The 18228-nt window shown below is 36.1% G+C and overlaps 1 protein-coding gene across 2 annotated transcripts in view; it reads left to right on the top strand.

Annotated features, from left to right (window-relative positions):
- Nucleotides 1-18228, top strand: part of PSMD1 (proteasome 26S subunit, non-ATPase 1) — an 81523-nt gene that overhangs the window by 44696 nt on the left and 18599 nt on the right. For both annotated transcript variants that reach the window (XM_061388016.1, XM_061388021.1), the window contains 2 exons: nucleotides 9387-9501; nucleotides 13080-13196. In XM_061388016.1, the coding sequence (XP_061244000.1) occupies nucleotides 9387-9501; nucleotides 13080-13196 (232 nt within the window). The remainder of the gene's footprint in view (nucleotides 1-9386; nucleotides 9502-13079; nucleotides 13197-18228) is intronic.

Below are 18228 nucleotides of genomic sequence, written 5' to 3' on the forward strand. Positions count from 1 at the left end.
GTTTGAATTGTACATGCGTATACCCCTCTCCAGTACTCTTGCCTGGAAAATCCCATGGATGGAGGAGCCTGGTACGCTGCAGTCCATGGGGTCACAAAGAGTCGGACACGACTGAGCGACTTCACTTTCACTTTTCACTTTCATGCATTGGAGAAGGAAATGGCAACCCACTCCAGTGTTCTCGCCTGGAGAATCCCAGGGACGGGGAGCCTGGTGGGCTGCCGTCTATGGGGTCGCACAGAGTTGGACACGACTGAAGCGACTTAGCACCAGCACCATATAAGTTTTAGAAGAGACTTTTTCATTGCTTATTTTTAAAAAGATGACCTCTGGATTTGGCAGTTGATTCATTGGCAGTTTTTTCGGGTTTTTTTCCCCCCCTATGGATATATTGGGAAAAGTGTATGATAGGTAATGAAAATATATTTCTGCCTTATTTTAGAAAATTAGTGTAGAAGTCTTAACAGCTATGCTATCTAAGCATCCTTAAACTAAAAGACTAGCTTTGTATTAGAACTTTGGCATTTTCAAACCTTCCCTTTAAAAGATTATGTAATAGGGGACTTGCCTATTGGTCCAGTGGTTAAGAGTCCACGCTTCCAGTGCAGGGAGTGCAGGTTCAATCCCTGGTTGGGGAACTAAAGATCCCACATGCTACACAGAAATAGATAAAAGATCATCATACATCACTCATATTTTTAAGTTATTTAATTACTTCTCTGTTGACAATAGCATTTATGCCATTTCAAATTTATGTTCCTTAGCTTGTGTGAAAGTTACCAGAAAATATTTTGTTCAGTTCTACTGAGCACTTCAGATTTTATTCAATATTTGCTGCTTTATTTTAACTCAAACTTCAATATTTTAGAAAAAAATATTTACTAATAATTTTGGGTGAAGACAAAATAGTCCTCAAGAACAATCAAATAAATTTTAATGTGCCAGAATTTCTTTTCAGGAATATGGAAATACCTTATAATAGTGCTTTATTCTGAACCACAGTTTGGCTTCTGTGCTCATGCAGGCAGGTAGGTATCTGCAAAACAAGTAATGTCAGATTGGAAATAGCACCATTATATTTAATGAAAAGACGTGTATGAAGTAAACCTTCATCAATTTGTGTTTACAGATAAGTTTTTTAAAATATTCATTGAGTATGTTATAAAAATACCGACCATTATTATTATATAATTCTGTGTCAATACTAACCCTTCTACCCACATTGACTCATTTCTTTTTTTAAACCTTAACTAAAAATAGTTAAAATTGGTTCCTAGAATGTTTTTATTTTATATTTGTATTTTTAATTAGCTTAATGGCTAGGGACCATAAGAAGTTAGAACAACTACTTATTGTTGTAGTTAACAACAACTTTGAGTTATTAGAAGCATAGCTGACAATCAGAGAGAAAGCAAAATAATAATACTAAATAAAAGAGTAGATGAATCTAATTGACAAATAACTAAATCTGTGCTCTAAAACCTCATGCACATTAGGTAGAAGACTGTCTGTAAGTCACCACTTCAAATCTTTTTTACACTAAACACACACAAAAACTTGTCTTTCCCCTGTCTTTAATGAAAAAAACCATTTGCCCATGGTAGTAAATCTAAGCAGTACAAAAGAATATTCAGTGATAAATTCACTCTTGAGACAGTTTTAACAAACACATTTCCGTCTCTTCTCCAAAATAGAGTAACAGATTAAAAGGTGGATGGCTCTTTGGTAATAGCGAATAGGGCCAACTGAAAAAACAAGAATTACAAAGAACAGGCATGTAGTTCTGTTCAAAATAGAGACTTGTAGCTCTCATAACTCAGCCCTCCACAACTCTTGTGTGGTATGGTAATTGATATAGTGATGGCTATCACATATTTAATAAATCTTCAAATGAAAGTGAAAGTCGCTCAGTCGTGTCCAACTATTTGCGACCCCATGGACTGTAGCCTGCCAGGCTCCTCTGTCCATGGAATTCTCCAGGCCAGAATACTGAAGTGGGTAGCCTTTCCCTTCTCCAGGGCATCTTCCCAACCTAGGGGTCAAACCCAGGTCTTCCTTGTTGCAGGTAGATTCTTTACCATCTGAGCCACCAGAGAAGCCCAAGAATACTAGAGTGGGTAGCCTATCCCTTTTCCAGGAAGTGGATCTTCTCAACCCAGGAATTGAACCGGGGTCTCCTGCATTGCAGGCAGAGTCTTTACCAGCTGAGAGCTTAAATCATCTTTATTCAGCTCTGTTCTGGGTGACTGGAATAAGTGAAATGCATTTTTTTGAGATTTCAAATATCTGGAAACTTTGTGTAGAATATGTTATTTAGAGAACTAGATAAGTTTATTTAATTAACTTAAATTAATTTATCAAGAACTCCAGATAAATTAATTCTTACTTAAGTAGCTTAAAGGTCAGTTTCAAACTCTAATCTGACTATAACCAAAACACCTAATTGGTGCCTTTTTTCCTAAAATACTGAATTTTATCCCTGATGCCTTTTGTTTTGTTGAACAGAATCTGTCTTCTACTTAAAGGGGCAATGTAGTATCTTTTATAGGTCTAGGAAGGCAATTTAAATATCAGCCAAGATGGTTGGCTAGTTGGATAGTCTATACCTCTCAGTCATGATACCTTTCAAACACTTAACACCTTAATGAATCTTTGACAATATGTGGATTGTGTTCATTACATATTCATTCATGTGTAAAGCAGTTGTTGAGTTCCATTTGCTTGTGGAGATACAGTGAAGAACAGAATAAGCATGTTTTGCCTTTATATAGAATTTATAATCTATGGCGGATGCAAACAGTGTGAGTGAGTGAGTGATAGTCGCTCAGTTGTGTCCAACTCTTTGCGACCCCATGGATTGTATAGCCCGCTAAGCTCCTTTGTCCATGGAATTTTCCAGGCAAAAATACTGGAGTGGGTTGCCATTTCCTTCTCTAATCAGATGCTCCAATCTGATTCTCCTAATCAGACACTCCCTTAAATATAAGATTACAGTCTCTCAGAAAACCTCCTATAGAGACACATAACTTCAGATCCAAGTACTAACAGAGTAAATGAAAATCTCTCAGGTCTTCAAAGATTTCAAAGGGAGGACAGGAAGCCAGGTTGAAAGAAGAGGAGGGAGGTGGGGGGCAAAAAGGGTGGAAACAGTATACTGATAGTGAAGGCAGTGGCACCCCACTCCAGTGCTCTTGCCTGGAGAATCCCACGGACGGAGGAGCCTGGTGGGCTGCAGTCCATGGGGTCGCAAAGACACGACTGAGCGACTCCACTCACTCACTTACAATATAGGTATGGTAGAGGTAAGACTAGCTCGCTTCAACAGGGCCTGCACTGCAGCCCAAAAACATCTTGACATTTTTTTTTAAATTTCTTTCTTATTCATTCTTTTTTGATGAGATCAGTGAAATAACTGAACTTTAGTAAGAGTAGCTGTTTTAGACTTAGTCTGTTCTCCTTAGACTCTTTGTGCTCATATTCCCCTGATGACTGAATTTACCGCTTATTTTCATGAAAGGCTTAAACCAATCTGAAAGCTCAGTCAGCTTTCAACTTCTTAAAATGTCTTTCCATCCATCCTATTCTTTGGGATCATGTTGTCATCCCTCTTTTCCATAACTAACTTCTACCTAAGTTCTTAATCCCAACTCTTTATGATATTATTTGCAATCTTGCTAAATAAAGTATCTTTTTCACACATAGAATCCATGCCTTAAATATTCGTTTTCTCAGCTTTAACTTCTTTCTTGCAGACGTGCTCAGGTTTACCACTTAATGAAAAATAAAACCTTTCTTTATCCCTTCAGTCTCTTTCCTTCATCATTTGACTTTAGATAATTGCCTATCCTTTTTCCTTCTTACTGGGCTTACCTGATAGCTCAGTTGGTAAAGAATCTGCCTGCAATGCAGGAGAACCTGGTTTGATTCCTGGGTTGGGAAGATCCCCTGGAGAAGGGAAAGGCTACTCACTCCAGGATTCTGGCCTGGAGAATTCCATGGACTGTATAGTCCATGGGGTCGCAAAGAGTTGGACACAACTGAGCGACTTTTACTCCACTTTCCTTCTTACTACCTACCTAGTCTGTAACCTTGCAATCAGATTTTTATCCCCAGCACTGTACTAAAATAACTCTTTGTTGTTCAGTTGCTTAGTTGTGTCCAACTCTTTGTGACCCCATGGACTGCAGCATGCCAGGCTTCCCTGTCCTTCACCATCTCCCTGAGCTTGCTCAAACTTATGTCCATTGAGTCATTGATGCCATCCAACCATCTCGTCCTCTGTTGTCTCCTTCTCCTACTGCCCTCGCATCAGAGTCTTTTCTAATGAGTTGGCTCTTCACATCAGGTGACAAATTTCAAACTTTTCCCCTCTATGTTCATGACTACAACTTTTTCCAAGTCACTGGTTATTATATCTTATTATATCTGGTTATTATATCTTAACCAGATTTCTGAGGTAGCCTCTTAATTGGCCTTTTTTCTACCTTTACCTCTTGTCTCAGTAGAGCAGCCAAAATGACTGTTTTTAAACAAGTCAGATCATATCATTCCTTCGCTTAGAATCCTGATAGCCCTTCATTTCACTCATAGTAAAAGCCAGTTTCCTATAACCTGCCCCTCTTTTCATCTGCTCTTCCCTCTTCACTACCGTCAAACTGTTGGTGTCTTTGCCCCTCCTCGAACATGCTGGGTGTCATTCTGCCACAGGGCACTTGCATGAGCTGTTTCCACTACCTGTATTCTTCCTCTGGGTAGCTACTTGGCTCACTTCTTCACTGCCTTCTTGTCTTAGCTTAAATGTCACTTCATCACTGAAGGTGCCCTGACTGCACCAATGAATGGTGCAAAATGCCCCATTCTCTTGGCTCTTCCAAGGCCCTTTACCATGATTTAGTTTTTTTGTTATTCATAGAGCTTCAGCTTTTTACTTACTTTATCACTTATTATTGTCTGTCTCCTACTAGAGTGTAGTCTTTGTCTTTTTTGTGTACCATTCTCTGAGTTTATCCTGCTTGGAGTTTGTTAAGTTTCTAGTCTTTCGTCAAAATTTGGGATGTTTCTGTCCGTTATTTCTTTAAGTATTCTTTCAGCCTTCTCTTTTTCTTCTCCCATTGGGACTCCTATTATGCATATGTTTGTATGTTTTGTGATGCCCACAGGTCTCTTAGGCTGTGTTCGCATTTCTTCATTCTTTTCTTTTTCTACTCCTCAGATTGGATTGTCTCAGCCAACCTAACTTCAATTCTCAATTAACCTAAGAAAGATGATATTATCTCTGCCTGTTCTGCTGTTGAGCCCCCTCTAGTGAATTTTTCATTTCTTAGTTTACTCATTTAAAGGGCAGGGCTCGGAAACATGCTGATAATGCTGTAACTTTTTGAATGTTACTCTAGGTTCAGAAATGCACTCTGAGATTTTTAAGAGCTTTGTTGCTTATCATGGGCTTCCCTGATAGCTCAGTTGGTAAAGAATCTGCCTGCAGTGCAGGAGACCGTGGTTTGATTCCTGGGTTGGGAAGATCCCATGGAGAAGGGATAGGCTACCCACTCCAGTATTGTTGGGCTTCCCTTATGGCTCAGCTGATAAAAAATCTGCCTCCAATGTGGGAGACCTGGGTTTGATTCCTGGGTTGGGAAGATCCCCTGGAGAAGGGAAAGGCTACCCACTCCAGTATTCTGGCCTGGAGAATTCCATGGACTGTATAGTCCATGGGGTCGCAAAGAGTCGGACACAACTGAGTGACTTTCACTTTCACTTCTTATAGTGAAGTAGCAATTTCTTTATATAAATCTTATGAATCTATTTTCTTCTCACCTCTTTGAGAAGATTTCATTCCATTTTGGCATCACCTGAAAGCAGTTAATCTGTTTGGAAACATACCACAAGCTTATCTAAAACTATAATAATTTTTAGTTTTTCAAAATACACTAAGATGATAAAAAAGAAATATTAAAGATAGGACTAAAATCATAAGGTTTGAGGCAGGGTCTGTGTGGTTTTGTTTTCCTTATGGTACTTTACATGTAGTAGATGGATAATTCTTTAAATACTAAATTGATGGTAAAAAACTGCAGTAAAAACTAATTTGAAAACTGCAAATAGCAGTAGCTTAGGATCCAGAATCTCAAGGGACACTGTCTTTTGGAGATGAAACTGTTTTCTTTTTCAGTTATTTTTCTGATAATATTTTATATATTTTTTATATTGAGATGAAAACAAAATTCAAAGTGTATACTATCACCCCTCTTTTAATCTCTAAATCTCATATTCACTTTCTAAACTTTTATAAACTAGCCAAAAAATAGAGCAGGAAATGTTCATGGAGACAGATGAACTTTTATTTCTGATTAGGGATTAGTCATTTAAATACTTAATTATACTGATCCAAAGGCATTAAAACAAGATACAGAAATTATTTGATGATGTTATCTTAAGAGATAAATGTTTACATAGAAAAACTAACATTCAAGGAATGTCAGAATTAGCTAAAACAACTGAATGAAAGTCTTATGAACTGTTATTAAAGAGTTAGTGTATTTTCTACTAATTTTCAGGTTCTTCCTCCATATCTTGCCTAGCCCTCCCCACCCTCATTGCATCTCTGTGTAATATAACATGTTTTTTGCTCTTCTGTATTTCCTATAAATTGATACATGTAAAGACTTGGTCTAATTCAGAGTCAGTTTTTCACTCATTTCTTCTTATTCTCTCTCTCTCTCTTTTTTTTTTTTTTAATTTAAGGAGAGGCTGGCAGTGTGCATAAGGCATAAGGTCTAGTTGTTTTTCTTTTCATGATGTTAGCAGTCTGATAATGATGCTGATATCCATTAATTTCATTACATGTTGCAAAATATTGACTATATTGATATCATTTTGTCATTTATTCATTTATTAGCTTAGTTTTAAAAATTGTATATTTACCAGCATGTGTGTGTGGGGTTCCCTGATGGCTGTGTGGAAAGAATCCTCCTGCCAATGCAGGAGACACAGGTTCCATCCCTGGGTCTAGAAGATCCCCTGGAGAAGGAAATGGCAACCCCCTCTAATGTTCTTGCCTGGGAAATCCCATGAACAGAGGAGCCTGGCGGGCTACAGTCAATGGGGTCACAAGAGTTGGACATGACTTAGCAACTAAACAATAATAATAGCATGTATGTATGTGTTTGGATAAAGATTAACATAAGGAAGTTTTGCTTTCAGTGAATGTTTGCATTGCGATCATTGCTTGGAAAAATTCATTTGTACTTTGAGAGCTGCCTATCGAAAAATTAAAGTAAACCTAGAATATTATGATTTGGGGGCTTCCCAGGCGGCGCTAGTGGTAAAGTATTCGCCTGCCAGTGCAGGAGGCATAAGAGGCACAGGTTCAGTCTCTGGGTCAAGAAGATCCCCTGGAGAAGGAAATGGCAACCCACTCCAATATGCTTGCCTGGAGAATCCCATGGACAGAGGAACTTGGCAGGCTACAGTCCATAGGGTTGCATAGAGTCAGACGCGACTGAAGCGACTTAGCACTCTTGCATTATTTTATTTTGCTCTTGAAGAAGTTGAATGTCTAAGCTAATTTATTAATGAGTTTGTCGTTCCTTGTCTTAACAAATTTTCTGAAGAATGTGTCAGAGTTGGAATAATTATTATTAGACTGAGAGACATATAAGGATTTTTTTATGTGCTTTTTTGAGTTTCTAGCCCTCATAGCCTGTCTCAGTCATTATGGTAATAAACTAAGTAAAGCTCTCTGATTAAGCTCCCAAACAAAGGTCTGTGTTTGTGTTCACAGGCAAATTTTTTTCTAAACCTCATGAAATAGTTAATACTTTTTTTTAAAGCATAATACTTTTAACAAGGGGAGAGTCATAAAATAAGATTTTGATACGTTTCAGATAAAGTCTTTGTGAGTCACTTTTCCCTGGACTGTCCTGTCCTTGCTGCAGCTAAGGAGCAAAGTGGGCGGAGTGTTCTCTGTACCACCAACTCTCTGAAAAGTCAGTGAAGAGATCTGGATGTCAGAATCCTAGGTATAATCAGTTTCCTGGGTTTGATATCCAGCTGGTTTTTACATTGTTTTGAGTGAACTTTTGGGTATGAGTTACTTTTTTTTTAAATAATAAAGTTAGTAAATAATCCAACCTTCCCTTTCATCAAAGTTCTTCCCCCCCACCCCACCTTTTTGAGGTATGGTTGATGTATAATATTGTATAAGTCTTAGATGTACAACATACTGATTCACAATTTTAAAAGACTGTGTTCCATATATAGTTACCATAATATATTGGCTATATCCCCTGTGTTGTAGAATGTATCTTCATAGCTTATTTACTTTATACATGGTAGTTTGTACTCTTAATCCTCTATCCCTGTCTTGCCTCTCCCCACAAATTCACCTTTATAGACAGTTTTCATAAATTTGGCTCTACTTCATTGGAAATTTGAATTTACCATTCATTGGGGTTTGAGGCTAGAGGACAGTTTCAGCATAGAATTATAGGTTTGAATTGGTCTGTATGTAATAACTGCTTTCATTCACAACAGGATACTTTTTTTTAACTTTCTATTGAAATGTAATATATGAATAGTCTCTTTTTTAAGTTTTTATTGAAGTATAATATACATCTAAAAACGAGCGCATAATTAGCCTACAGCTTGGTGAATTTTCACAGCTGAACAGCCTGTGTAACCAGACCTAGTTCAACATCAGCACCAGCCTTTCAGAATCCCCCTTACACTCTCTTCCAGTTATTATACGCATCAGGTTGCCCCTCACAAGTAACCATCCTAACAGGATAGTCTTTCAGAGAGGAGATCAGATACTTCATTTGTCAGGGTTGTCCTCTTTTCTCTATTTGCTGCAAATATGAAGAAGACAAGAAAAGAACAACTTCTCTTTTCTTATCAACACAAAAATAATTGCTGAAGGCAAAAAACAAAAATCAATTCTTTTCATACTGACTCCTATTTACCAATGTAATATTCCATCAGAGTAATAACTGGAAGATTTAAATCATTTGGAATCATGTTGGAGTCTCTGTATGTGACATTTGTCTTCTGAAGCAAGACCCAGAGTAAGCAGGAGTAATGAGAGGATGCAGAGCGGCGTTTGCCCCCACCCCCTCCACCCATGACTGTTTCCCACCCTGGAGGAGACAAGGAATGACAAATGCTGCGATGCAGAGCTGTGGTCGAGGGATCACCTGATACTTTCCTGTCTTTGCTTACAGTCTCTGAACGTTGATGATAGATTTCTAATATCAATATTAGAATTCTGTTGGAGATTTTTAATTCGGCAACTTCTGTGTTGAATATAACTCTCTTGTTTCCCATAACTTTCACAAAATTGATTAAAGTTGTTCCATCTTGATTTAAAATATGTCTCTGTTTCTCATCAGGACCCCTGAACAGTGCCCTAGCGTTGTTTCATTGTTGTCAGAGAGTTACAATCCTCACGTGCGTTATGGAGCTGCCATGGCCCTGGGCATCTGCTGTGCTGGTACAGGAAACAAGGTAAAGCCCAAAGCCAGGCAGGCAGCTCTTTCCTGGCGCCAGACTGTTTTTCCTAGCAGAAAAGTTTATGTAACAGCTGTAAAAATACAAGTGTGCTATAATCTGTACTTGCCTCGCAAGCTAAGCTTTCCCGAACTTCCCCACTTTACTGTGCCGGATTGCTGAAAGCGGTTTAAGAACAAACCACATTATATGGGTGGCTCTAGTAGAAACAATGCTGTTGAATTTTTTGAAAAGCATTGATTTCTTTAAAAAGAAAAAAAAATATTTTTCTCTTTGAAGAACTACTCTGGCCATTTTACATTGTTATTTCACATATTTAATTTGCATAATTAGTATTGTGGAAATCAAAGTTCTTCTTGAGACCACCATGGTCAATTCAGTTTGATTTTTCGTGTGTGTGTTTTAACCTTATACCTAACTGCTGTTTGTCTGTTTTTTTCCTCAAGAACGTAATAGGTAACATGGTATTTGTTAAGCCCTCAAAAGTGACAGAAAGAGCTGGGCTAGGCACATTGATGATTCGAAAACGGTTTTTCATGAGATTCATAAAGAAATGCACCAGTGTTTTAATAACAGGTATTCGTGATCAACAGCAATGACATAATCATCACATTTTGCCTTTCATAGCACACATGAACACATCTTGCCTAGTTCCTCAAAAGGTGTACTTTTTCTTTTAATAGCGTACAAGCGTGTGTCTGTGTGTGAAAGAGAGAACAAGAAAATGGTTATACCCCCAGAGTCTTTACATCAGAATGGAGCCATGTTTTAGAAATCATTTCTTATCCAAACTAAAGCATAATTTTTGGTTTATTGATTGATTCCAGAAATTAGATTTTAACTTGCTTGACTTTTTCTCTAATAAGGAGGGTTAGTATTGGATACAAATAATTTTTCCTAGTCACATAAAACATTATTGAAGCTAGAAATTAAAATAGGCATTTTCACTGTGTGGTAAGAATTGTATAAAAATTTATAGAGAGACATGCCCTTCCAGTATTCCTATTCTGTCTCCTTACCCTGCTTTATTTTTCTTCAGAGCACTTAGCATCACCTGACATATTTTTATGACTTAATTGAGCAAAAGAGTTCTTGGTCAAATACAATGAACAAATGCTGGGATATACAAAGCTCTAGTGGTTTCTTTGTCTTTTTTTTTTTTACTTTTTATTTTGACCTATTTATTTATTGTCTGTCTCCTCTCCACTGAAATGTAGGGTCCCTGAGAACCAAATATTCACTGCTAAAACCTAAAGTCAGACCTGACACATAGTAGAGTTTCAGTAAACATTTGTCAATTGAATGATAGAGGGAAGATCATTTTAAGGATATGATGAGGAGCAAGTTGGACATGGTTTCTGCCCTCACAGTTTTGTTTTTTTAAATGTTTTCATTTTTTTGGAGGAGAATTTCTTACATGAGAATGTATCTTCAGTTTTATTAGAAAAGTCATTGTGTGTAAAAATACAGTTTATAGAAATTGGCCTTCATTTTTTTCCAGACACATCTGTTCTATAAATAAAGGAAAAATATAGTTGAATGTTTTGCAAAGTATTTTCTCCCTCGGGTCTTTAGTAGACATTTATGTCAGACTTCATAAGTTAAATGTAAATTAGATTTTTTTTCTTTCCAGATTATTCTGAACTTAATATGGTATCTAGGAGCAAATGTTCTTTGAGACACAGCATCTGACAAGTTAATTCAATGAACATTTTTCATTACTTTTACTAAACAAGTCTGCTTTATTTCTAGATAGTTTATATGATCTACTTATGAATATCTGTCTGAAGTTTGGCACTTTAATTTTCTTTCTGAAAAACCTGAAACACTCTGTTTATTCTAAAATATGTCTTTGAGGTTATATCACATACTCTAAAGGCCAAGTTAGTGTCTTCTAACTCATAAGTTGGAAATTTTGTTAAATTTTTATCATGACTACTTCATAAACAATATTAACAATATATGAATAATATTTGAAAAACTTATTCTTCTAAACAACAGCACTACATTTTACAGGGAAGTGAGAAAGAATGTACTTATGTGATGTTTATCTGTTAATCACTCTTGATTTTTTTTTTAATAAATAAATTGACATGTAAGTAAATCATTACTCCCCACCCCCAAAAAAGGATTCAATTCATTTACCCGGCTTTGAAACAAAGGACATTTGAGAAATTACATACTGTATTAAAATAAGTTTGATAATCATATAAACTCATTCTTCTGTTCTTCCAGATTTATACTTACCTAAGGACCTTGTTAGAGGTGCTAAACAAAGCTCCTGCAGAGTGTTTAATAGAGCAAAAGAGTTCCTGGTCAAATATACAAAGCTCTAGTGGTTTCTTTCTCTTTTTTTTTTTTTTTGAATTTTTATTTTATTTTGGAGTACAGCCAGTTAACAATGTTGTGATAGTTTCAGGTGGACAGAAAAGGGACTCAGCCACAAATATACATGTATCCATTCTCCCCCAAACTCCCTTCCCATCCAGGCTGCCACATAACATTGAGCAGAGTTCCCTGTGCTAAGGAGTAGGACCTTGTTGGTTATTCATTTTAAATATGCAGTGTGTGCATGTCAATTTCAAACTCCCTAACTATCCCTTTCCCCACCCTTCTCCCCTGGCAAACATAAGTTTGTTCTCTAAATCTATGAGTCTGTTTACTAGCGGTTCCTTTAATTAGGTTTCTTAAACCTTTTGTTATGATATATACGTTCCTGGAGCCCTTGATGTGCTAGATACATTTTTGAATCTGCAAGAGGGGTTAATATATAGTATGCTAGAGTTCCCAAACTTATTTAATCAAGGAATCCTGTTTTCATAGAACTGATATTCTGAAGAATTTAATATTGGGAAAATCCTGGTAAACATTTTAGAAAATTCCACCATATATAGTCTTTCAAAGTGTAACCATGGAATCAGTTCTAATCCTGTTTGATTTAATTTGTGTTGCCATTCTACTAGCAAGTAAAATCTTGTTTTCAGAGTTCTGTTTGTTTTTTGTTTGTTTCGATTTAGATTTGATTAATTTTTTAAATTAGGTTTTGTAAAATCATCTTAAGATATTATCTTTCTCTAGTATTTGAAAGAAGTTGGATACAGAGTCAGACTGGCCTGAGTTTGCTACACTTAGGTGATTTTTGGCAATTCACATTTCTGTTTCTTTGTTTATAAAGATTGTTTTCTATTGCTCTTGTTGTTTTAGTGGAAGGTATTTTATACATTTTGGATGAATATACCCTCTTCATCCTGAATATGTAATAAATATATAAAATATCTTCCACTGCACCTGGAAAATAATATTGTTTATCAAACATTAATCTCATTTTTTCTTACTTTCTTCCTGACCTCGTTTACCTGAAAACAGGGGCACTCCTGTTCTCTAAGCTTCCTTTTCACTTACCATCAGTTATATTGAAACTTAAAGCATGCTCAGTTCTGACCATTACATCCAAATAGTCTTAAATTAACTTGTGAATACAATGTTAGATGGAAATATTGTGTTAGAAAGACAGTAACTAATTTGAAAATTTAGCCACATGAACTTTATTAAAAGTTTTTTTTTTATGCTTTCAGGAAGCAATTAATTTGCTGGAACCAATGACAAATGACCCTGTGAACTATGTGAGGCAAGGAGCTCTCATAGCTTCGGCTCTCATCATGATCCAGCAGACTGAAATCACTTGTCCAAAGGTGAGCGGACAAAAATATTCTCTAGGAGAGAACTAGTTCAGACTTTTCTTTAGTAGCTTATCTTCTCTTGAGTACATTTTTACCTCAGCTATTGTGAACACAATGCATAGGAAGTAAAGAAGTAGGAGAATGGGAAAGCTTTAAGTATATAATATTCTTTGAATGCATTTTTTATAAATTAATGGTCACTTTGTTAATTCAGCTGCATAGCCATACTTGAAAAATTGGAACTCATAGGTTGGCAAAATCATAAAAATCAACTTTAATTTCTGCCTTCTGCTGTCCTTTTAAAGTTTGTTCAGTGGGATGACCTGTTCCTCTAATACATGATACAAACTCAGTGGTCCATGACTTTTTTGATTCATCCTCTGAGGCAATAAAAAGTTCTGCAGTCACTTTATATAGTATATACAGTCTCAGTTAAGAAAAGAGCTCATCCAGATTCTCTGTAGCAATGTCGTTGCCTTCATTGGAGACCCCTTGGGCGGGGTTTCAAGTGGCTCCAGGAAGACTGACTTACTTTATCCACAACTCTTACATATTTTGCCCTCCTGCAGGTCAGATTGTAATAGATTTTCATTGCAGCTTTGCTTGCCTCTTCCTCTCTCTCCCTCCTTCCTTTTCTTCTCCCTCCCTCTTGGATTGCTTGTGCCTCAGTCAATAGCAAATGCCTCTCACTTCATGTGTCAGATGTCAGTGCACAGTGACCGCTGATTATATTAAGCCCACGGCGTAGTCTCTCTGAAGCCCATTTCTAGGCTTGGAGTTAGGAGGACTGATTTAAAGCCCAGCTTTCCCCATTCAAGTCCTTTTCACATATCCTTCTATCATCTAGTCCTCACATAGACCATGTGGGTGACTCCATAACAGATTTCAAGGCATCTATTTTAAAATCTCACGGGCTCTCCTCTCAGACCTTATTTCAGACTTTTGTGTCTAATGTATCTTTGCAGCTCAGCCAGAACTTCTCATTTTGTTGAGAAACAGATGATGTATAGATCGTATTTACATATACTAAAATTACCATGTTTGACATAATGTAATAGATGTATATAGTTTATGCAGTAATTTCAGATCTTTTCATTCTTAATTTAAACTTAGAGCATTTAACAAGCTTGTATTATTTCTGCTTCTGTATGAGAAGCAGTGAAAGAGATTGACAACAGAAAATGCCATTGGTATACTGTCTTTTTGCTCATCAGGTAGATTTATTTTCAGCAAAGTAGATAGACTGGGAAGGGGGCAAGGGAGGGTGAAGGAGAAAAATAATTTTAGAATTCATTGATTATTCTGTGAAACTTTGTTTAATAAATTTCAGTTTCTGAGCAGTTGCTATCATTTTTGTTGCTGTTTTTTGGGTTTTTTTTTAATCCAGTTCTACTCTTTCAAAATCACTTCTAAGACTTCTAAAAACTGGATTATTGCAGAAATAGAATCAAACTTTGCATCCTGTTTTAATAATATATTACTCTAGAACATCTTTTCAAACAGACCATGTTTCTTTTTGGGTTGTGTTTTTAAATACAGCAGTTATAATATGAGTAGTTTTTGCATCTTTTATGTCTGCTTTTGATCGTCTGTTGATCTTTGTTAGCTAGAAGTTATCCAACTGAGTAATGTCATTAAAGAAGGAAGTTTGGTCATGGAATGCATCTCCCCTAACAGAAATATACCCTGATATTTATTCACTTTGGTCTGTTACTTTCATGTTTATGTATTATGAACATGACAAATGTTTCACCATCTTCCCATCCTCTGCTGTAGAATTTCATTGATTTGATTTTATAACCATAAACTGTGTACCAACAATGGCCAAGTACTAATAAGTAACACTTTTGCATATTTAGAAAAAGTTAAAAAGAATGCAACAATTAGAATAATTATTATTTTGTAATCATTCTTAAACATTTGTTGAACCAAGTCTTGGCTGATGTGAATATGTGGAACACAATTCCATCTTCACATTGTATCAGAATCTTTGGTATTGATTCAGAATGTTGAAATGTAGTTATACCTGGTAGCCTATGCCATTAATATAAATTGCATGGGGGAAAGTTAAATGTGTACCCCAAGGACAAAAAAGCAAAACTTTATACAACAAATGTTCTTTCTGGAAACACTACCCCTTACAGTGAAATTGTTACTCAGTTCATAAATCCTTAAAGTTTCATAAATCCTTAGAGTTTAAGTTCTATTTTGTTGTTTTCTGCTCTGAAGCATATGATCAAGAGCTTTGTAGACTATAGTTCATATCATCTCTCTTTTATCTGATAATTGCTAAGAAGACAACATTGATTGGGAATTCCCTGGTGATCCAGTGATTAGGACTCCACACTTCCACTGCAGAGAAACTGGTCAGGGAACTAAGATCCTGCAAGCTTCACAGTGAGGCAAAAAAAAAAAAAAAAGATATTCTTTCAGGGTGGTATGTGTTATTGCTGAAAGGAAACAACTGTTAACAAGCTTAAAGAGAAGTTCTCCAGGCTACAGGGTCCTAGTCACAAGGTTACAACCAGTCCATGAAATAAAGTGAAAATGCCTTGAAATCAAAAGTTGCATGTTAATTTAATCAAGACTATAACCCTTTCCTTAAAGGAATCCAGAAGAGATATTTCTGAGACATTTTGTGAGATTCTCAATGGAAATTTCCAAAGGAAATGTTTTTTATGTAATCGTGATCTATATCACATCCTTTTATAGAATGCTGTCTTTAAGCTCACTAAGCTCTACATATTGTGGTCTTAGTTGAACTAACTCCAGTACATCTTTGCTTTTCTTCTGCCGGTTTCTTACTCTCACAAACATAGGCCTAAGAACCTGTATACCCTTTTGGGTGATTACAGACCCAATTTAAAAAGCTGTTATACCAGAGGATCAGAACCATTTAACTAGAATAATGTTCTTTTATAGATCTTGAGAGTTATTTTGTCTCCAAAACCAAACTCTTTATGAAGAATCTACTTCTGTTTTTCTTATTAAATGAACTCCACTGTTAGCAGTTACTTGAACATGTATATAGCAAGTAACATACATAGCATCAGATAAAAATATTGAAGTATAAGAATAGGATCTAGTGCTCATCCTTGCCCAATATCATCAAGCCTAAGACCTGCTACAAGGAAGCTTCTCCTACCACTGACAGGTACCCCATTTGGAAGTAGGATCATATTTGGCCAAGTTTGATAAGCTTTTGCAGTTCTAAAATAAATAAGCATCAACTTTTATAAGGTTCATTTTACAGTATAACACATTTGTAAATAGAAATCTATATTACATACTGTTGCCTTAAGTAAGAGGGGATTTAGACACTACAGGTGTTGGTGGTAATATAAAGATAAGGCACAGGCAACTAACGTGAACAAAATTATGCTAATAAAATTGAGGAGGAAGCTAGAAACATGATTTGTTATGTTGATAGGAAATTATAATAGCACTGCCAGGAATATCTTGAAAAAGAAGAAAGATAATTTTCACTTTAGTCACATTAAGTTTGAGATTATAGCAAGTCATTTGGAGATAAGATGAGAACATAGGGAAATAATCAGAACTAAAGAAAAAAATAGGAGCCAGTCCAGATAAATTATGTAAGTCCAGAGCCCTTTATCTGCAATTCCAATTCCAGAAAACTCTAAAAACTAAGAATTTTATTTGTTTTTAAACTCTCATTTGGCTGTAAAATCTAACCTTGTATGAACATGTTTATAGCCTTTATCCCATTTAGTAAAATATTCAGTCATTTTGCTGCTTCAGAAATATTAATTTGGTTAATTATGGGATACTATCCCCATACTCCACTGAGGTTATTGCATAGTTAATGGTGTATGCACCTGTTAACTGTGAATTCTGAATTCCAAAATTCATTTGGCCTCAAGGATTTTGTGGAAGGAATTAAGAGCCCTAGTTGAAGTCATAAGAGCTAATGTATTATTATAAAAAGATAAAAGGGGGCAAGAAAAACCCTCTGAAATTGATCTCTGATGTACAGTTTCATTTCTATATCCTGGAAAACTGAAGGAAAAAAGAGACAGAGGAAGAGACATACCTAGGTGATGAGTAACAACAGAAAAGACTTAATGGAATTTTATTCCCTTCTCCCCCCTACCTTTATTTTTCTCTGTGGCATACAAGCATGGATTATTTTTTTTCCCCGCAACAGTATAAGGTGTGTAGAATTAAAAACATGACGAATATTTAAAATGTAGGAATTTGGAGAGGGTAGACTTTAATCACGGAGAAGGCAATGGCACCCCACTACAGTACTCTTGCCTGGAGAATCCCATGGATGGAGGAGCCTGGTAGGCTGCAGTCCATGGGGTCGCTAAGAGTCGGACACGACTGAGTGACTTCACTTTCACTTTTCACTTTCATGCATTGGAGAAGGAAATGGCAACCCACTCCAGTGTTCTTGCCTGGAGAATCCCAGGGATGGGGGAGCCTGGTAGGCTACAGTCCATGGGGTCGCACAGAGTCGGACACGACTGACGCTACTTAGCAGCAGCAGCAGACTTTAATCAAGCACAGCAGAAAGCATGGATCACAGCATTGTCTGAAATTTAATTATCTTTTCTTTGAGATTATCATGATATAAAATGGAAAGTTAATATGACTTTCTTCTACAAATTCTAATTTGTTTTCTGTAGGGGCCATATTATTCATACTGATGAAGTTGAGTCAGAAAATCATGATCCTTAGCCATGAAATTCTTTATGAAGAATTGTAATAATGAAAATGAAGTCACTGCTGCATAAATAATAAAATAGGAGAAAAATTTTTAAGTGATGAACAAAAACTGGCTTTTTAAGTACTAGTCTACTTAATGTTAATTGGATAAACCTATTATGTATTTGTATTGATTTTTTTTTTAATTCCATCTTTCAGATGTTGCCTTCTTATTTTGGGTGTGATTTTATATTTAAATTTTTCCTTATAATGTACATACAGTGCTTTGTCCAGTGTTTCTTTTTATAAGTTCATGAACCATTTCATAAACTGTTAGCACATAAAATTTCCATCCTATATAAGGTAATGTAAG

The sequence above is a fragment of the Bos javanicus genome, chromosome 2 (assembly GCF_032452875.1).
Source record: "Bos javanicus breed banteng chromosome 2, ARS-OSU_banteng_1.0, whole genome shotgun sequence".
Classification (NCBI taxonomy): domain Eukaryota; kingdom Metazoa; phylum Chordata; class Mammalia; order Artiodactyla; family Bovidae; genus Bos; species Bos javanicus.